The following is a 21431-nucleotide window of genomic DNA, read 5'->3' as shown; positions in this document are numbered from 1 at the left end:
CTCCCATATGGCTTTAGAGTCTATGAAATTTATGAATGAATGGAAGCTGCGGAGATTGGAGTAGAAGTTTCCTTCTTGCCACTGCTGATCGTGGTGGAGGTCGCTCGGAACAGTCCAGGGAATGTCAGGATCACTAATTTAAACATAGAAGCTAAATTCCCTTTAACACAGAAGAAGGTGATCTTTCAGTTCAGAGTCACTTCTCCTCTACAGCCTCTCCAATCAAGGTAGAGCAGATCTTACCTTCACGGTGTGCAGAGAAACATACCGCTTACCCTTCAATTCTTCCATGGGTGATGAGCACCCCCGCTCGCCCAGCTGGCCACACCATATACACTTACCCTTCAGTGACAAGGAAAACTGCAGCATGTAACTGATTTTATTTTTAGCCAAAAGAACTAAAACTCCTTTCTGTGAGAGAACTAATTATCACCACAATTGTTTGCAACTCACTTTGGGTTTTTGTTTTTTAAACTTCTATGCTTTGTTTGAACAGGGGCCAGGACAGGATTTTTGTTGCTGGCACAGACTTGTCTTGAAGAAGGATGTACCTCTAACAAGAAAGGCCTCCTCTCTGACCCCTGAGGGCAGTAACCCACAGTGGCACGTTTTCAACTTCATAAAAGATCCTTGAAATGAGAAAGGACGAGAGAAGATGAAGTAAAGCAAGACATTAAAAAGGAACATTGAGAGGGGAGCACTCCCCTTCTCCAGCAGGCGGATGGTGCAGTCAGTTCAGAAGTAACTGTGTTAATACCACCTATTAGTACTAGAGCCCTGCACCGGAACTGGGATTCCACAGGTCCTGCAGGACCCGCTGCCAGAATAGTGGGGGTGGGTAAAATGTACTTTATTGTGGCCATATTGGATTGTCAAAAAAAAAAAAAAAAACCACACTGGTAATTTGTGGGAAAACACTAAATCTCCCATCAGTTTGTTATAAATAGATATTTAGCAATGTAAAGCAAGTTTTTCTTTTTTTTTTTTTTAAATAAAGGTTTTAATACTTACATTTAAGTAAGGGATAGAAAGAGATTTGATGTCTATTGTAACAGGAGTTAAAAGATCTGTTTTATTCTTTTAGTGATAAAAATTGTGTCTGAATTCCGTTTTACAGTAGAACCTCAGAGTTATGAACCCCTTGGGAATGGAGGTTGTTGGTAACTCTGAAATGTTTGTAACCGAACAAAACGTTATGGTTGTTCTTTCCAAGGTTTACAACTGAACATTGACTTAACACAGCTTTGAAACTTTACTCTGCAGAAGAAAAATGCTGTTTTCCCTTTTCTTTAGTAGTTTATGTTTAACGCAGTACTGTGCTGTATTTGCTTTCTTTTTTTTGTCGCTGCTGCTGCCTGATTGCATAATTCTGGTTCCAAATGAGATGTATGGTTGACTGGTCAGTTCATAACTCTGATGTTCTCTGTGTATATATATTAACTGACTCCCACCCCCCCTTTCTTTTTTTAGTAGCGGGGGATAATCTCTCTCTTGCGTGGGATCTAAGGATTTTGCAGGTGGGAGCAGGATAAAAATGCAAGAGCAGGTGCGAGTGGGAGAAGGTATTGCAGGGTGGGACGGGAGCAGGATTAAAAAAACTGTCCTGCGCAGGGCTCTACCACCTACATCAAACAAAGCAGGGGCAGCAGAAGGTACGCAGTGCGTATATGTATGGCCTCTGAAAGTTCAGAGAAAGTTAGCATCCATCTATCAATTCCCACAAGAGCATAGTCAGACTCCCCCTCTCACGAGATGAGCTCTCTTCGCTGTTACAAATCCCGAGAGAAGATTTAGGTAAGGTCCTCTCAAAGCAGATAAACCAAAACAATCCCAGCAGAAAAAGGGGAGAGAGAAAGAGTCTGTATTCCAACCCCCACTTCAAGAGGCAAACCGTACATGCCAAGTCACCATCCACTTCCCCCAAATAAAGGAACACTCAAAGAAACTCACGGTATAAGGGGTTACAAATATTCAGACTTTATTATAAATAAGAAATACTGTTTTATACATAAAAAAAACTGAAAGTGTTGCATTTTGTTCACCGCCCCAGACAGCAAGACCACAGATTAAGGCAAAAGCTGAAGTGAAGGCACATATGGAGGAGACCACAGGCAAGAATAAAATGAGGGAACTGTTGTGTGTTCCCTGTGACAACCAGCATTCTACCAGCAGCCTTCTTGTCATCACATTATGCAAAGAAATAACTGGACCTATACAATGAGATAATGGGGCTGTACGGCAGTAGTGTATTAAGAGATTGCTTATAAAGATCCTTTTTTAAAAAATAAAAATCTGTTAAAAACAGCTTAAGAAAAAGTGAAAAGCCAGAAATCTTAGGCCTGAGGTCAGCCAGGGCATGGTGTTGCCTCTTTGTATCTGCTCTTTCCACAGCCTTGGCAGAGGTGACATGGTTAGGAGGCACCCACAGGACCAGAGCAGCCAGCCAGGAAATACTGATATGAAAGTCCCAGAAGTGCGACGGGCGAAGGCAGCTCTCCTCCACTGGTGGGATTAGGAGCATTCACAGGCAGGGGAATTCCAAGTCAGTTTTTGGTAAATTGTAACAAGCTCTGGGAAAGAAGCAGGAGACATGAGGGCAGGCTGGAACCACTCTCCCCTGCCCAGTAGCTCTGTCCCTGATGCTGTACAGAGCCCCAAACTGAGCTCTCATTTCTTGCACGTGTAGGAAGGCTACAGATTCAGCATTTAGACCTCTACTGGGCCTATAATAGTGCTACAACTCCCAGGAGCAAAGCCACAACCATCAGAAATCAGCATCTCACTTTCATTAGTCAGAAACAAAGATGGTAACCAGTTTCTTATGAGCTACACACCTCAGAGTCCTTCGAGGAGCTGAGGCTGGCTCTGGAAGAGAGGCTGGGTGCCCCATCATTGGGCTGCATACAGAGGCAAGTGGGTTATTATTAATACCACAGAATAGAGATACTGCAAACACAAAGGAGGGAAGAGAGCAGGAGCCTGGCCAGGGGAGATGCCTGACCCCAAAGGAATAATAAATGGAAGAGATATATGGTGCACGTGTAGTGATGGTTAAAAGGAAGCAAGTAGAGGAGAACAGACCGTGCCATTCTGGAAATAGGACCGAGTATATTTACACACACACAAAAAGATAGACTTCCTCACTCTATAATCATGATAAAACAAACAGACAAGACAAAAAACCCACATTCACTCAAAAATATCAATTTGAAATAATTAATAGCACCAGTGTGTGTCAGATAATAATTTCTTCCCCGCTACGCAAACGTACAAAGTTGCATAGTGTTTAAGGATAGATATATATGGATCTCAAAGGCAGGTGGTGTCAGGCTGATCTAATGAGAAAACTCAAGGGGGAGGAGTTAAAGGCAACCCCTCCCCCCACCCTACAAGGCAGCTTAACTAGGTGGGAGCAGGTGACATTGAGTTGGACAGAAATTCTAAAGAGGCAAGCAGTGACAGCTGTGTGAAATACTGTGCGTGCTGGATATCTGCCATCAGAGCTAGGCCTGAACAATCTGTGCTGCAGCATTTTAGGAAGACTGGGAGATCAGCAGGAAAACAGGGATAGGATGAGTTTTGACTTGGACAAAGGCAAGCCTGATACTGTAGTGTAAAAATACCATCCCCTGATAGCAAGAGGATGGAGAGACAGACCCTTACATCTCTATCTTAGACACCCATTTTCTACCTGAAGACATCAACTTCATATTCAGACAAACTGGTAAAAGCGCTTTGCTTTCTTCTTCAAAAAGATCTTAGTGGCTTTAAAAAAAATCTGTCTCTCTCTCTCTCTCTCTCACCCTAGAAGTTTTCTTTTGAGACTCCTAGTAACTATTACTGAGGAGATCCGAGCTGATCACTTGCAAGCTTCCCTACCTGGAGAATTGGGTTAGGCAGCTGTTCACAGATATGAGACAAAATTTCTAGTTTATAGGCCAACAGTAATGTTGTTGAGACCTATCATGCCATTCTTCTCCCTTTCCTCCCTCAAGCTCTTCTCAGAGGCTGTATATCTTTCTCAGTAGATGGATATACTGCACTCTAGAAAGATGCTAAACCATTTGGTAGATGGCTACCAAAAATTTTGATTGGCCACTAATTTACATAGATTTTTTTTTTAAAATAGTTAACATTTGGGGAAGGGGATTAGTGTTCTTTATGAGTGCAGCTATACTGGCCATTGTAATAATACTTTGATAGCCAACCCTTTCCTTCATAGAAACAGCGAACTCTGGGACTGAGGAGGTTTTAAGGTGTTAGGGGGAAGAGGAGAAAAACGAGAGCTAGTTTGCCCCACAGTACACCGTCTCACGTGGTCATTTCTGCACCACAGTAAGAGTAGTCCAAAACATTTCACATCCTTGTGCAAATCAAAGGGACGTGTGTATGAGAGAGGGGCAGAGGTGGAGTGTTGAGGAAGAGAAAATTTATAAAAAAAAAACCCCTTTGATGCCCCGAAATTGTTATTTAATTTGCTTCTCTTTAAAACTTTGCAACTTTTCCTGATTTGGAAAGAAGATAGCAACTGTGAGCAGCGGAGAGCTGGGGATTTGAAGAAGGTACTCTGTGTGTTAAGGCACTCCATAGCCAAACAACTGCTCCACCAGTCACTGGGGGAATGCTCCCCATCCCACCCCTAGCACACCCTTAGGGTTTCTCAATGGACGGGGTGTTGAAACATCCAGACGGCAAGGTCTTCTTGATGTCTTCCAGGTTGTTAATGTCTTTCAGGATATCCTCAATGTCCCTGTTGTAGGCCTGTATGGCTTCGTCCTGCCGCCTGGCTGCATCCTCCAATTCAGTCACTTTCCGGTCCAGGTCACTATCTTTCATCTGATCTTTGGCCGTGTTCAGGGTACCCTCGATCTCATTCAGTTTGTTCAAGTCCACTGGGTCCAGTTGCCCTAGAAAACCAGCAGTGCACACAGTGAATTCCACTAACATTTCATGAGGCTGTTGCCTGCTCTCAAGCACTTAACCAGTAGAGTGCAAATTATGGATTAATACAGTGGAACCGTCTTACGGTGAAGTAAGTGTTTTCGGAGCATTAATACTAACTGGAATTGCTACTGGCACTTTCAATACCATGAAACAAAGCAAAACTACCATTACACTTCACAAGGTGGAGTTTCATAATAAGTGGGTTCCTCTGTATTTGGATGCAAACACCACACTTACCTGAACCCACCACAAATAAATAATAAGCCTATCACCCAGTCTCTATACTCCATGGTTAACAGATGACTTAAATGATCCTAACCCACTGAACACATCGTGGGCCAGGTCTTCTGCTGCTTTATACAAGCTGAGGATATGGACCTTTTTGTTTTCAATAATACATTTTTAAATGTTGTCTTTAATGTAATTTAATAACAAAAGGTCATAAATTCCATCTTGCGGGTTCTTAACATCACTTCTACAGTTTATAAGGTTATATGATCCCTATGACTGAATCACAGCTGTGCAGTATACGGTTAATTATTCTCTACTTGTCGCTGGGCTAGGGCTTTGCAAACATAGGAGGGATTTAGCAAACCCTAACTCAAGTCTTGGGATGTTGCAGAACTTGGAATTTTTTAAAAAGCAAGGCGTTTATTGTGAATATACATTCTTCCGACAAGCTGTTCATGACACAAGGACAAAACTCCAGGGTGGGCAGCGTGGAGGGGAAGAAGAGGGTTTAACGAGTTAGGGAAAATATTTTCCATTGTAATTAACTGAAGTCCTGTTGCCTTTAGAAGACTACAGTAGTGTCTAAAGCCAGCTGTTGCTCTCATTTTACTTTCAATGTCTATTGGAGAGACTCTGTTGGTGGCCTCCTCTGTAGGTGACTGTGTCTGAGAGAGAAGAGGGTGGAAGGACTACCTGGTTCCTTCTCAACCCTTCATTTTGGCTCTGAATAGGAGCTTTCCCGTTCCTCCTTTCCTGAAGAAGCCAGGGCATGCTTGTCAAAAGGGCTCTAGACTCCTCCAAGCAGCAATATTAAGATCATGAACCTATTTATCAAAACGGGAGCTAGTGGGCTTTTCATCATTTCTCTGCTCTCCTCCTCTGCTGGGGGACCATCATAGGAGATGGAGTAACCAAAACGGGTATTTAAGTCCCCAGAAGCAGAAAGGAATATAATCTGAGCATAGGACACAAACGAGGACAAAGAGATCTCCTCACATACACACACCAGCCTTCTTTGTACCCTAAGGGCCAAACAGTCTCAGACACTGCAGAACTGAAAGAGTCACATCTGCAATGCTCACACAAAGCAGCAATGAACACACCATATACACTGTGAGTCTTTGCGGATAACCCACAAAATACTGATTCAGAAATAAATAATTTAATGGACCACTAGACACCAAGCTAATCCAATCGCTACTTTTTTCCAGCTTCTGCAATAAAACAATGCTCTGAAGAAGAAGGCAAGTGTGTTTAGGAGCAGAATTCTGCTAGGAGTGGGGAGAGTTGTAAATTAGATATATACCTAGCTGTCCCAGAAGGTCATTAACGATGGTGAGCAAGCTGTTAACAGAGTTCTTAGCTTTTCTTGCATTGTCTTCTGCCTCTTGGGCAGCCTGTGAAGCCTGTAGAAAAAAAACGGTGTGTAAATGCAATGATGTCAAAGTGGTCAGGATCATAATGGATTTGCCTCTCCTCATCGCAAAGCTTCCCCACCCAGCGCTTGCCCTCCTAGATCATTAAACTTGCCCAACAACAACACAACGGGCTACTCTCATATGTCTCTAGACACTGTTTTGCATCCCTGGCTCCTCTGTTTAGGATAATAATCCCCAACCCCTTTCAGTCTTAGATCTGTATCACAGCTCAGATGCGTGAAGATGGAGAGCAGGGCAATACACAAATCAAATTACTTAACCTTCTATGGGAAAACTAATAATGGAGGAGGCTTCCATTGGACAAGAGAGACCATTCTGGGCTGCAATCATTCTTTCATTTAGAGATGGGGCAAGTCGTAGGTCATGGAAGTCTGTCTCCAGACTATAAAGTTGTGGCAGTGCTCTATAGTTAAAGTTACAAGAGGCATTATATTCTAATCCTGTTTTTTTTCCTCTCTCTTACAAAACTTAGTTAAAAAAAAAAGTCACTAACTGGACTTGAGACCCAAACCAGATGTTTTTGCAACCGGACAGTCGATAAGACACTAAGAATGACAGAGCCACCATACCAACTTTCACCACTGATACCAGTATCCACTCCTCTTACTGTCCCACACACTGTATTCAGCTCCCAGAATAACTCACCATGCCTGCCATCATCATATCCTGATCAGCATCCTCCTGCTTCCTCTTCAGCTCCTTCTCTGCATCTTGCAGCTGTTTCAGCATGTCATCCACTTCTTTGTCTAGCTCTGTCACATCAGAAAACGTCTTGTCGGCCTCAGACTTTGTACTGGCAGCATTCTAAGGCCAATGTAGATAAAAGGTTCAAAAAGGATGGAACACGCAGGATACAAAAGAAAATTCTTCACCCCTTTCTTTCTCCCATAATGCACCAAAGGGCAAGTTTCTCTGCTGTATGTGCCATTTCTGATGGGAGGCAAGTTCAACCACACAATTCAGCAGTAGATTTCACATCAACTCATCTCACTCCCTGGAGTTTACACAGTGGGTTGTGAAAACCATGTTAGCTCACCATGGGCTTACCACCACTCAGTCGGGCAGGAAGTGCATAGTCCCATCAGGACAGACAGGGGCAGAAATAAATTTACTCAGTTAATTTTACTATTTCACAAAGAGTGACTCAAACAGTGCTGTGAGAGTCTCACCTTCTGGACAGAATTAGCAATTTTCTCAGCATCGTCTGCTTTGTTCTTGGCTTCTCTGGCATCCTCAGCAGCATTACCAAGAGCCAGCTCTGCTTGCCTTGTCTTATTATTGGCCTCAGCAATGGTTCGAGTAATGGCAGGAATCTTCTTCAGTGCCTCCTCAGCGGCTGTCTTGTTATCATTCACACGCTTGTCAAAATCTGATAAAAATTCAGGAAATGTTTTGCCTCCTGTTCTGGAAGGCTCAGACACTTGTCAGGCCAAGGAAACCTAGCCAGCAGCCTAGCAAGCAGCACAGCCTATGATACCTTTAAAATTGGAGGGAAGAAGAACGATAGGGGACGGGGGGGGGAGGGCAAGCTGATCAATGCCTTTGAAAGGAGTGCTATGGTTTCTGTTAGAGGAGACACACACGCTGGTGGTATCACAGGTGTTAACCCAGGATGTACTGACTGACTGCACAGGCAGTCAGGGCAGTATTTACACTGATATAGGAATAGCAGATCAAGTTTAGTATTGTCTTTCTCCCTTCTGGCAAATGCAATGCTCCGATCTTCCAGAATACCAGTGACTGCGGATCAGGGGAGGTTGAGGCTCAATACGCAGACTGTATAGTGATGCTAAATTATAAGTGGAGGCTAGCAATGTAGGTTGATGGTCGCTGTTGAATGAAAAGTTAGTTTCCAGAGGCAAGAGCTTAAACCACACAACTCCCTAAACCAGTTTGCCTCAGATGGAAGAGGCCCAGTCATTATACAAACCATGTACAACTATTGTCCCTAGAGGTCTCTCTTATACCTCTCAGGTTGCTGAGAATGTCATTGGCCTCCTCTAGTGTCTCTCTCCCCTTCTTGGCAGCTTCTTCAGCCAGAGCTTTGGCAGCATCTGCTCGGGCCAGCAGCTGGTCGGCAGTCTAAAGATACATAACACAGCTCAGCATATTCTCGTCTTCTGTAGAACAAAATCTAACCACGCTACAATGTGTCATGCCAGTGGCCCAGCAAATCCCAGCCCAGTACAAACAAAGGGCTCATTACCAACGATAGACTATGCTTCCTCTACACAATCATTTGAGGGGTACCTGTCCCCATGACACAGTCCCACATAGCACAGTCCGCTGCTGTTTATGCCCTCCAGTGAGAATCTCAACACCACTGCATTTTCACTAGCTTTTCCTATTTTGTGTTCAGAACCTGCTGTTTACTCCCTCCACCCACCTTGATGTCCACAAAGTCAGTTATTAGCAGCATAAGAATGAATGAATCTCTCAGATCTGGTCTGTCATTTGCTTCCTCAGGGTCACTTCACAAAGTAAGAGCCTACGCACCCCAGAACTAACCTGTTGTTCAGTCCTTCCTTTCTCCAACAGATTCTTCACTTCCAGCTCCTTCCCTTTCATGTCCTCTCTCAAATCCTCATAATCCATCAACTTCCTGTCAATGAGCTGATCCAGCTCCTCTGCTTCCTTCTTGATCTTATTTGCCTCATTCTGAATGTAAAGATCGGAAACAAAACCAGCTTCTGTGAACATAACAGAACTTCTTTGCAGGGAGACAACAGATACACTGTGTACTTTCCTGTGCTCAAAAGAGACAGAAGCTGCAGTTAGACTCCTACTATTCTGTTATTACTAATTTGATGCTCAAAAATTCTTAACAGGATCAGGGCCTCATTGTGCTGAATGCAATACAAAACACAGAGAGAGACAGTCCCTATGCAAGAAAGCTTACATCAAACTCTCTTCTAGTGTGTGCGTATGGTGGGGGGGGGGGGGAAGAGGGGGGAGGGTAGGAGGAGAGAGAATGGGAAAGGGAACAGCTTAGAGGGCTCGGCATTAGGTCTGAGAGTCTTGCTTTCCCTAAAAGCAGGTGACTCTGTCTTTCATCCTTCAGAAATGGATAAATAGAGAAACATGCAATTTCCTTTGTGTGCGTCTTTCTGATGAGGACTGAAATGTCAAGGTCCTGACTATTCCATACAGACAAAAATTACATGGCACTTAAACATACAGGTGGTGGCTCCAGTATTGTTTGCAAAGCACTAAACAAGGCATTAGTAATTTATCACACCAGTTCATATTTGCCACCATTGATCTTTGAACACACTGTGCATGTTGCTTGACTCAGATACCTCTAGCCCCTTGGAGTCCACAGCAGGAAGACTGGTGAGATTAGCATAGATCTGCAAGGCCTTATTCCCAGCTTCCTCTGCCTCCGCATGCACCTTGTTAGCCTGTTTCTCTAGGTCTCGTGAAATGTTTTTTGCTTGATTATACCTAAGAGACAACAGAGTATCCAGTTAGCCTATGATTTTATTCTTTTACTGAATCAGAAAAAGGGGGATAAAATTGTCTTGGCAGAAGTGAAGACAGAAGTTGAAATAGAGAACTCACATGAAACCTACTGCTTAAAAGCAGGTACCTCCCACCAGCCAAAGTACAGAGGACATCTTGTTTTAAGCACCATCCCCCTTCCCCACTCAAACCCAGGAGAGAATAATCTGCTTTCTGTTATGGACTCACTTCCTGTTGAGCTCATCTATGTCACTTGCAGTTTGGTTCTCTCCTGCCAGTGTCTTCAACAGCAATGTATATGCTTCTGTGGATGTATCATTTGCTGCCTTTGCTATGCGCACAATGTCATCAGCTTCTTGTTTGTGTCTAGACAATATTACAGAGGGAAAATAATCCAATTAGAATTACCAGCCAATTTTATTCCCATCTACCCCTCCCCCTCTCCTCTCCCAGTACCACAGTTAGGGTGCTAATAAAGAGGTGTTGTCTCCCCAACCCACTGCCAACATACCAGTAAAGCTTGTGAGAGCAACTGCAGGGTACTACTATGATTTTACATTTCTACAGCATGGTGTTTAGGCCAAAGGTTGCCCTCATCAGTAATACTCATATACAGCTCTGATGACCACAGGTCCTAGAACTCAATGCCCCATCATTGATCCAAGCAGCTGCAGCTTTGTATTGAGCAAAAGGAGGCTTGCTCCATTCCAGGCAAATTAAGGTTAGCCTTCCATTTCCCAGCAGGGGCCCATGCAGCCCTCAAGAAGGCAAAAACCAAGTGCCCTACCCTTACATTGCCGCTTTGTACTGGCACACTGGGCCTTACCGTTCAGCCAGTTTACGAGCCTCTTCTGCCAAGAGAGTCATGTTGTTCGGGTCACCACTGGAGTCTGGTGGGGTAATGGACTGAAAGCAAAATCAAACATCATTTCAGAAGCTATTCTTTTCTCTTTTGTTGATTGTCACTTTAATTATTCATAGTCATGGATTGCAGACTTGTGACTGCTCTATTTCTCATTTCTTACATTAGTTTGCAAAGTCAGAGATTTTTAGCATGGGTTCTTCCCCAAAAACAAATGCTTCAAGATTTTGTTTAGGATGTGTAAGTGTGTGTGAAAGAGAGAGACTGGGGAGCACAGTGGGAGGCAAAGTGGTTACAGAAATCCCTTAGGGTTGTTTATGAGTGCTGGGATATACACAGCTCATCCAGTATACAATGGAAGAGCCAACAAATCTTGTACAAAGATATACATGTTTCCCATTCAAGTGCTATTATAAGCAGCAAGTACAAAAATGTAAAACTATGAAGAATACCAGGAGTTTCCTTTCAACTAGTAATATTTTTCTCATTTGTTTGTGCCACACACACTAACAAATCTTATCCCCCGTTTTATGAGATTCTCTATGATGTTAAACACACAATGTCACAACCCAAGCTTAGTGCTAGTTTGTGACGAGGGGCAGGGAGGAGAAATGTACTCAGGACATTAAGAACCTTATTCTACTCACAAAAATGGAAGACAATACACAATAGGGCGTTTACGTCACAAAATACTCACCACATTGGCAACTGCCATCTTTGCCTTCTCTAGCATATTAGAAGCTACTTCAATCAGGTCCTCTGTGCCCTCCACCCGCTCTCGGGCTTGCTCAGCTAGGCCTTCAGTCTCCCTCACTGTATTTTGGATGTTCTGTAATCGGCCAAGCTGGCTTGCCAGAGTGCTGTTAATTTCCTTGAGACGATCCATCAGGCCCTGATCCACATCTGAGACGAACAACATAAAAAGGGAGAAAGCAAAATTAATTACACTGGAAGCATGAGTTGCAGAAATAAAACATTTGGTAAGTCACTGCCGTCTGCAACATGTTGGTAGGTTAATCCCTTGTTGAAAGGGGTCCAGAAGAGCCTTTTAATGAGAGGGTAATCGGCTTACAATCCAAGTCATTACCAGAATGTGCATAAAAACCACAAGAAATGAAGACACCTCTACCTTTTAATGCTCCTGCTGGGCATTAAGCGTTTGTGAGCACATTTGGCCAGAATTTTGAATGCAAGACCTGGCACATAAAGGAGGTGGATAGTTGCTTTTCAAATGAATTATGTTCAAAGCATGAAACATTTGTTCCACCTATTCTATTAGGGAAGCAGCTTGCAAATTTTGGAGCTGAGCCCTCCTTTGAGTTACATTTTTTGGCTGCACCCCCCTAACCAGACAAAAACAGTCACATGCAAAAGTATGCTTGATAAACCTAACAGACACTTTAACGCAACTTTAATTATATTACCTACAACTGTAAAGTTTCAAATACACGGATACTGACCAATGGCACAGCCGAGACTTCCTCAACCTTGCAGCCAGGCTGCCCCGCTAGGGCATGGACAATACCTGCCCCTCGCTCCCTACTACTCGGGTTTTCAGGGTGGAGGAAGGTGCATGCAATGGTCTCTGCAGGTGAGTCATGGGGTGGAGGTGTGTGGGGCTGTGTGGGGCTGGCACAAGCTACCTCCCGCACTCAAAATGTTCCTCAAGGGTGTGTGCCCCAGTCTGAAAACTGTATTAGGGTTAAATTCTATCCAAAAATGCACAGATAAAGGGGCAAGCCATGCACTGTTCTCTGCAGCACAGAGAGGTAGAGAGTAAGGAATCTTCACCCCCAGGCTCCAAAACTGCTTTGCAACCGCTGTTGCATACCTGAGAAACAACAGCCTCCACAGCTTGTGCTCCTGCTCCACAAGGAGGAGAGTAACGGCTGGCAGATCTACACAGCAACAAATTCACCAGCCTGGTGTCTTTCCTCCCCATCCTAAAGCCTTCCCAACTATGTGGCTGGGCAGAGAGCCCCTCTGGATCTGGGTTCTGCAGTGCTATAGGAGGTAGAAACCTCTCCATGGCCTCCCCAAATCCTGCCCTAAAACTGATAAGTAAGGTGAAACTATTACAGTTCTTGAAACAGTGACTAATCTGATGGATACAGTAGAAGACACCAAGACACAGCAGGGCCACCCAAGGAGAGAGAGCGCTTAACTAGGTTTTGGGTTTTTTAAACCAGACCCTTAACATTATCTTAATATTGTGTACTATAAATACACATGTACACATTCTGTGCATAGAGTGAGATTAATTTTAAAAAAATGAAGGCTGGTAAATCAACTACAAACAAACAAAAATCCTCAGGAAATCCAAGAGTTAAGGTTTCTATAGCAATGTCGCCCTGGCCAGATTACACACCCTGGGGGTTTTAATGTGAACATTTAACTAGTTTTAATTTACTGAACTACATATTCAGATAGAAAATACTACACATGCACAAAGTGTTCAAATTAACATGGTTGTTGCAGGAAATTGACATGAGGGGCTTTTGAGTACCTGTTCTCTCAACTTTAATGGTGAACTAACAGTTTCTGCATTTAATTTGCCTTTTATTTATTTCAGAGAGGAGCAAAAATCCCAGAGCTCTCCCTGCTATACTAGTGCACTTTAGCTGCACAGCCTTTCCTGAGACGCAGGCACCCTAAAGGTATGTCTACACAGCATTTTGGACTGAATGGGAGCAAGCCTCCCAGCCCGGATCGACAGGCTTGGGGAGGTGGGACTCATGCTAGCACTCTACATACACCTCTGGAGACAGCACTTTGAAGTTATGGCTCAGGCTGGGACTCAGGCTCTGAAGGTCAATCCCCTCCTGAGGCCCCAGTGGCTCAAGCCCAAGCCCAAGCCATAATTTCGAAGTGCTGTCTATAGAGTTATCTTTAGCGCATCAGCATGAGCCCCACTACCCCAAGCCTGAGGCTCCCACCAGCTTCAAAATGCTGTGTAGACATATCCTAGGAGACCCTGAAGGTAAAGTGATCCCCTGCATGCTTAAGACTCTAAATAGCTTGACCTTAAAGAGCCACAAATCCCCCCAAACACTAACAATGCTGAACATTTAAACACTGAATTGACTTTTGTAAAAGGGGAATTATTTACCTCCTCAAGTGAGGGCTAGGAAACAAACCAACCAAAGCCCCCAATCCTATGACCACCTGTGCACTCGAATCACTTACGTAAGCAGTTCCAGCACCAACCGGTGCAAAGAACTATCATCCCAATTTCTGAAATGATTGTGCACATTTGGGAAGGTTTCTCAGACAGCATGGACCTGCTCCTCCTATGCTGGCCAGCACACAGCCCACCTGTATTCCCAGAGTTCAGTGCAATCACTCACGTAGTGCTGGACATCCTACAAGAGTCTCAGACCAACACCTGTCAATCCAAACCACGACCTCCTTGGCTGGTGAATATGTCTTGAACTGGTCAGACGACATGGACTCAAGTGCCAGCACCATGCAGAAGATACAGAGGCTGACTAAAGCTGATACCCTTCACTACATATGACCACATCACGGTCACCAATATGGCTTAAGTGCTGGCCGGATCAGCTGATGAATGAACAGTGGCTGAGTGAAGCTGAACCCAAGCAAGACAGAGGTGATGCAGGTGGGCAGAGGAAAGCATTAAGAAGAATGTGCAGCCATGGCGCAGTCTCCTTTGGTTGAAGGCAAACACCCACAATTGGTCAGTTAAATCCAGGAGTACTCCTAAACTACACTCTTCTCACTGACACTAAGCTCTCGCACAGTAGATGCTTTCATAGAATCATAGAATATCAGGGTTGGACGGGACCTCAGGAGGTCATCTAGTCCAACCCCCTGCTCAAAGCAGGACCAATCCCCAATCAAATCATCCCAGCCAGGGCTTTGTCAAGCATGACCTTAAAAACTTCTAAGGAAGGAGATTCTACCACCTCCCTAGGTAACGAATTCCAGTGTTTCACCACCCTCCTAGTGAAAAAGTTTTTCCTAATATCCAACCTAAACCTCCCCCACTGCAACTTGAGACCATTACTCCTTGTCCTGTCCTCTTCTACCACTGAGAATAGTCTAGAACCATCCTCTCTGGAACCACCTCTCAGGTAGTTGAAAGCAGCTATCAAATCCCCCCTCATTCTTCTCTTCTGCAGACTAAACAATCCCAGTTCCCTCAGCCTCTCCTCATAAGTCATGTGTTCCAGACCCCTAATCATTTTTGTTGTCCTTCGCTGGACTCTCTCCAATTTATCCACATCCTTCTTGTAGTGTGGGGCCCAAAACTGGACACAGTACTCCAGATGAGGCCTCACCAATGTCGAATAGAGGGGGACGATCACGTCCCTCGACCTGCTCGCTATGCCCCTACTTATACATCCCAAAATGCCATTGGCCTTCTTGGCAACAAGGGCACACTGCTGACTCATATCCAGCTTCTCGTCCACTGTCACCCCTAGGTCCTTTTCCACAGAACTGCTGCCTAGCCATTTGGTCCCTAGTCTGTAGCGGTGCATCTCTGGTTGGCTAGGAGGCTCCCTTCCATCCTGGCAGACAGCGACATGGCTTTGGTTACACACACTTTTGTCACAGCCTGCCTGGACTACAGCAATGCGATATACCTGGGGATGAAGCTACCAGCCCCGAAGAAACCCTAACTATCACAAAATTCTGCAGCATGTGTCACCCTCAACAGGGGCTACTAAAAGCACATCAAACCTGTCCTTGGCTCTCTATATTGACTACCCACAGCCCTTCCTCTCTACACCTTCCACGGCCTAGGCCCAACATATCTTTTAAAGATTGCCAAAAGCTCATGAAGACCGCGGTCGACAATTCAGCTCCTTGGGCACCATGGAACTCTCTACCAAGAGGGTAAAGCTTGTCTGTGTAGAAAACAGAGCTTTTTCCAGGGCTGGACTGAGACTATGGAACAAACTTGCACAGGAACTAAGAAGCACCACAAGTCTCATTCCTTTCTGCTCCAAGCTCAAGGTGTGTTTCTTTGACAACGGTCTTCTCTAACAAATGCACAACGTATATTTAAAACTATGCATATACCCAACATAAGTCACGTCACTTAGCGAACTGCTGAAAGACACAGACATGCTATGGTGATGAGGGCAGCATAAGATCCTACAGAGAACAGAGCTTGAACAAACCCGGAAAACAACCTACTCATCTCTGGGCTAAGACCAAACATGGAATGTTTAGGCCCAAAGAAATTTCTTTGGGAAAGCTATGAGCAACAGCAGCCTCAGAATACTACTGGTGAATACTATGAAAATAGACATACCCTTAATGTACCCTTAAATGGAAATCTTTCTACTTGTTTAAAAATGTACATAGTTAATAAGTCTCTTTAAATTAAATCCTGAAGCAAATCATGTGGTAACAAAAAGAAGCTTGGACCAGGAATTTAGCAAATCGTTAGATCCATGGCACCCTCTGTCAGATCGGTTCAACCAACCTTTGCTGTTCTGTGCGTCTTGAAGCAAGTCCATGACATCTCTCTCTGCCTCCTTCAGTCTGTCCTCAAAAGCCTGATCAGTCACCGTTTCATCTCCAGTACCAAGGTTTGCTATAAGATTTTCCAGCTCCTGCAACCTCTCGCGTTGTTCTGCCACCTAAGCAAAGGAGATAGGGGGACAGAAATAAACAGCCTCATTCCAAAAGCTGAGACACAAAGTATTTGTCAGTTGTTTCAGCTTCCAGGAGGTGTCGCTCAGACACCGTGTGAGAATCTCCATGCAAGTACATCTAGATCCATGTCTGTCTCTCTCCCAAGAGTTCAGCCCCCAGCAAGCAGCAGAGGGGTATGCTACTTGGTGTTTGTCAGCCTCCAGCAGTAATAGGAGACAAGTAGAGAGTTACACTGCAGGTCTTACCTTATCTCTAACCAGTCTATAGCATGCAGGACATTCTTGACAGCCAGGCCAGGACCGATTGTAGAAATAATTCTCTTCACACTGGTCACAACGGCTCCCCACAAAGCCTTCCTTACACTCACAGTGACCATCCTCCTTGCACTGTAGGGAGCGAGAGCCCTCGGTGTCACAGTCACATGCTGTGTAAAAGTTAAAGCATGGGAATCAGACTGGCTGGGAGAAAGACAGATCGAGAATTTCTCTGAACTGCAGACTATTCTCTGAAAGAACACCACAGCAGGGCACCAGCACACAGTTTGAGGCTTGACACTTCTGTGCACTGTATCAGGCAAAGCGCAAGATGTAACTTCTCAGTTTGAGACACTATTCACACCAGTGCCCCACAATCTGACCTCTCTGTATTGGTCCATCTCATTAGAATGATCTGAAAATAGTTAATCTACTCTCTCAGTAACAAGGAAGATGGAAAGAAGATTTAGATACAGCCCTATATTTTTATCACATTTACACTTTGTTTCTTCTCAGGACTGAGTCAGCAACTTATGGGCACATTCCAGAGTAGAGGCGCAGGAGCTTAGACAGCAGAAAACAAAACTGTTCTGGAAACATATTCAGAGTAAGTGATTATGCCAAAGAGAAGCAGATGTCTACAAGTAAATGCAATCAGAGTCCCTCAGAGACAGAAAAAGAAACTCTTACAAATAAATCAAGATTCAAACACCCTCCCTAGGACCAGGTCTCACCCTCTGTCCGCGATGTGGACACAATAAGACAACTCTTGTTTGTCACATTAAACATGGTGCTGGTGAAGTGAGAAGGCAGCAGCAGCGGGCAGGATGAGAAAACAGAGACATGCCGTGTTCGTTTCCGCTTCCCCTCCTTCTCCAACCCACCAACACTTACGTTTGCAGCCTTCAGGTCCGAATCCGAAGTGGTTGACCTCACATCTCTTGCAGTGCTGCCCAGTGATGCCTGGTTGACACTCACACTGCCCTGTTTGTATGTCACAATGGCCATCGGTGGAACCCAGCGGATGGCAGTCGCACCTGTTGAAGGAGACTATATTTCAAGTGACCATAAAAAAAAACAGCAAAAACAATAGGCTGCACTTGCACCTTTCATTCGAGGATCTCAGAGGTACTATACAAGCAGTAAGCCTCACATCTCCCATGTGAGGTGGGTATTGCTGTGCCTGTCTTTGACGTGGAAAGCAAGGCACAGAAATTAACTGAACTGTGCAAGATCACGCAGGGACTGAGCTAGGAATGGGATCCAGAACCCCCACCTACCAGTCTTCGCCTGTAATCATAACATGGTTTCTATCTATAAATTACCCTTCTCTATAGAACCTTATCAGATCTGCTCCATGACTAATCCTGTCCTCCTGTCCTATCACTGTTCACAAAAAAAATCCCATCCACCTGTTATGGATGCTGAAATCAGGGTTAAGCACATCCCCCCGAAAAACATGCTCGCTGCCACAGCTGCGGGTCAACCTCACCTGTCACAGCCACGTCCACTCTGTAGGTTGTAGAAGCCAGGCTCACAGGCACTACAGTCCCTCTCGGTGACACGTGGCAGGCACTCACACTGCCCAGTTACTTGATTGCAGCTTGTCTGCTGGTTCACTGTTCCATAAGGATTACAACTGCACGCTGCCAGAGATGGAAAGGGGAACATGTTCCCAGTAATTAGCAGGAAACCAGCACTGTAAGCAGCATTAGACTGGAGCCTCCAAACATGCCAGATAGCACAAGAATGCAAATCGTAAGCTGCACTACCATACCACATGCAATGCCCACACTGTGTCAGGCCACTGGACAGGCTTACAGCATAGGCATTTTATCAAGCCATAACCATCAGCATAGTATGAAATCTAGCACTGCAGTTGACGAGTCTCCACACAGCACCAAAATCGGACTTCTGACATTTTCCCTAATATTATGTCAGGCCAAGACAGAGCACAAAAGGACAGATCTGTGCAGCCAAAACATTCAATCATTCCAAGGATGTGCCAGTGAGACTAAGAACGGGCATCTGTAGCCATGAAAAGGGTTCTGATTTTCACATGTGAATCAGCTGAGAAAGGCACTTACCCTTGCATTTAACCTCAGGGTTGGAGGCTAAGGGGTTCCCAAAAAAACCATCTTTGCACCGGTCACAGTAGAAGCCAGCCGTGTTGTAGATGCATTTCAGGCATTCCCCTGTCAAGCGGTTACAGTTCCCCACGGCATTGGGATCAATGTTGTCACTGCACTGGCAGAGACGGCAAAGCCTGGCAGGGCCATTTTCACCAAGTGGATCTCCAAAATAGCCGTCGTCACACAGCTCACATCTTTTACCTAGGGGCAGGACAAACATACATGTCACAGTAGGCAGACAGCAGTTACAAGGTAACCTGGATTCCCCTACAGCAGCGGTTTTCAAACTGGGGATCGGGACCCCTCGGGGGTCACAAGGTTCTTACATGGGGGGTCATGAGCTGTCAGCCTCTACCCCAACCCCCGATTTGCCTCCAGCATTTATAATGGTGTTAAATATATTTTAAAAGTGTTTTTAATTTATAAGGAGGGGTTGCACTCAGAGGCTTGCTATCTGAAAGGGGTCACCAGTACAAAAGTTTGAGAACCACTGCCCTATAGCCTCTCCTGCAAAGTGAGTCCCTCAGCACCTTTTTCCTCATCTGATGTGAAGTAACCAGGAAGAGATCAGGTTTCAAAACACTGCAATGGAGGAGTCAGTCACAACCTCCAATAGTTAAAGCTACCTTTGGATTTCCAGTTAAACTGTGATTTAAAAACCTTTGTGTCACTCCAAAAATACTCTGATTTGTTCTTAAGAAACATGCCAATGAGATACTAATATACAACTTTCCACATACAGTTTTTCTCAATATTCTGTCCACTTGAAAAGTCTAAAATAGTGTTTCTCAACCATTTTGATACCAGGGACCTGCTTGCTCCCTTCCTAAAGTGGGTCAGGGAGATCTCAGAGACAGGGGTTGGTCCACAGACCAGTCATTGAGAAACACTGGACTAAAAAGCCACAATTTTTGTGCCACTTGAATATCACAGATCCCCAACCTCTTCCAGACTTCACACACTAGTTAAGCTATACTCCAGCACAGACTAAGTTCCAAAATATAAAATACAAAAAATGACTGCCCCTATTAATAGTAACAACTGAGATCAGCTAAAGCCGACAGACAGATATATGGAGACTCACCAACCACTTTCATTACAGGAGGCTGTGAGGCTGCAACAAGGACGGAAGACTCCATATAGAAGACAGCCCTGCAGCAACTCCAGCTCCCCACCCTAGGCAATCACTGATACACAACTTGGCCCCTCGGCCTCCCTAGGCAGCACATGACAAACTTTGTCCCCAGTTACTCCCTCACTATATATAGACTCCCTGCACAAAACAGCTCAATACTCTCCTCTGCTTCCCAATGCCACTGCTTCCCATAGTCCTCCTAAGACGTTAGTGGTGACCCTGCTCTGTTGTCCCCTTTAAGACGGGGATGGAAACCACAGAAGATTTGCCAGACCCCCTCACACAAGCTAAAAGCTCGGCTTCTCAGGCTGCTCTTTCACATGCAAACCTCCCCCTTTCCCTTCCATCACATCACAAACTTCACCACAAGTGGGGACACATTGGGAGGGAGGTGAGGGCAGCAGAGCCCAGCAGGCTCAGCAGTGACTAGTGTGGGCATGCCAGATGTGGCAGTAATAAATAAAGATAAGCCTGAACATTCAAGGCAATCTGAATCTAGATCTGAACTTAGCAGTTCGAACCAATAACAAAACACACAATCCGAAAAAAAAAAAAAAATCTATTGCATGTCTGTGCAACTCCTCCAAGCTGATCTGTAGATGGCATATTCTTGTGTTTGAGCAGACACAGCGAACTAGTGCAGGGACTCAGAGGCAGTCATCTAGCCAAGTGTTTGTAAACATTTTAAGGGTCCTCTTCTTTTGACTCCCTGGTGTCAAGCCTAAATTCAGCTGAAGGCCTTGCCACTTTGAGTTGTATTTGCTGGTTATAGACAAAAAAGGCTTTACTTAAAGGGTTAACACCCTCATCTACTTTATGATTTACTATTTAAAATAAGATACAGATCTGCGGAGACATTTGTTTTAGGCTGTAAAAAACAATATGGATTTGTACATTAGTTGACCTGTCCTGATGAATCACTGCAGCCTACGGCTTCCTAGGCAGAACAAACCTGCTGCAGCAAACGACATGCAACGTCTGACAGACTGGCAGAGGGAAGATACGCCCTATAATTTTATCCTGATTTGAACAGAAAAATTCAACAGCTCTCACGCCTGTTTTAATGACAATCGTATTCCATTTTCCACCCAGCTCCACATGATTAACAATGCTCAGTATCAGAAATGATCACGGCTCGTGTATCCCAAGTATTTTCAGACTTTGCTCAGACTAAATTTCAGTTTCCTCACTCAGGAAAGAGAGAAACATTTGGCTTTTTTCAATTCATAGAATCCCAAGAATTATGGCAACAAAGAGCTCGATACTAGTTACCAAGCTGTCTGCTAAGAAAAAAGCAACCACAAAATACAGAGGGGATCAGTTCTGCTCATTTCCCTTTACTGT

At 44.6% G+C, this 21431-nt stretch overlaps 1 protein-coding gene across 1 annotated transcript in view; it reads right to left on the bottom strand.

Moving 5' to 3' along the window:
- Positions 1 to 1954: 1954 nt before the first annotated feature.
- Positions 1955 to 21431, bottom strand: part of LAMC1 (laminin subunit gamma 1) — a 131052-nt gene continuing 111575 nt past the window's right edge. The window contains exons 14-28 of the mRNA XM_037906874.2: positions 18908 to 19153; positions 18313 to 18466; positions 17715 to 17857; positions 16812 to 16990; positions 16394 to 16550; positions 11636 to 11841; positions 10903 to 10982; positions 10305 to 10442; positions 9914 to 10058; positions 9123 to 9272; positions 8582 to 8696; positions 7784 to 7983; positions 7260 to 7418; positions 6482 to 6581; positions 1955 to 4907 (exon numbers count right to left, since the gene is read on the bottom strand). Coding sequence (XP_037762802.2) covers positions 4651 to 4907; positions 6482 to 6581; positions 7260 to 7418; positions 7784 to 7983; positions 8582 to 8696; positions 9123 to 9272; positions 9914 to 10058; positions 10305 to 10442; positions 10903 to 10982; positions 11636 to 11841; positions 16394 to 16550; positions 16812 to 16990; positions 17715 to 17857; positions 18313 to 18466; positions 18908 to 19153 — 2429 coding nt within the window. The 3' untranslated portion in view covers positions 1955 to 4650. The remainder of the gene's footprint in view (positions 4908 to 6481; positions 6582 to 7259; positions 7419 to 7783; positions 7984 to 8581; positions 8697 to 9122; positions 9273 to 9913; positions 10059 to 10304; positions 10443 to 10902; positions 10983 to 11635; positions 11842 to 16393; positions 16551 to 16811; positions 16991 to 17714; positions 17858 to 18312; positions 18467 to 18907; positions 19154 to 21431) is intronic.

Source organism: Chelonia mydas, chromosome 8 (assembly GCF_015237465.2).
Source record: "Chelonia mydas isolate rCheMyd1 chromosome 8, rCheMyd1.pri.v2, whole genome shotgun sequence".
Taxonomy (NCBI): Eukaryota; Metazoa; Chordata; order Testudines; family Cheloniidae; genus Chelonia; species Chelonia mydas.
The sequence above is the reverse complement of the archived record's forward strand: the minus strand, read 5'-3'. Positions and strand labels throughout refer to the sequence as shown.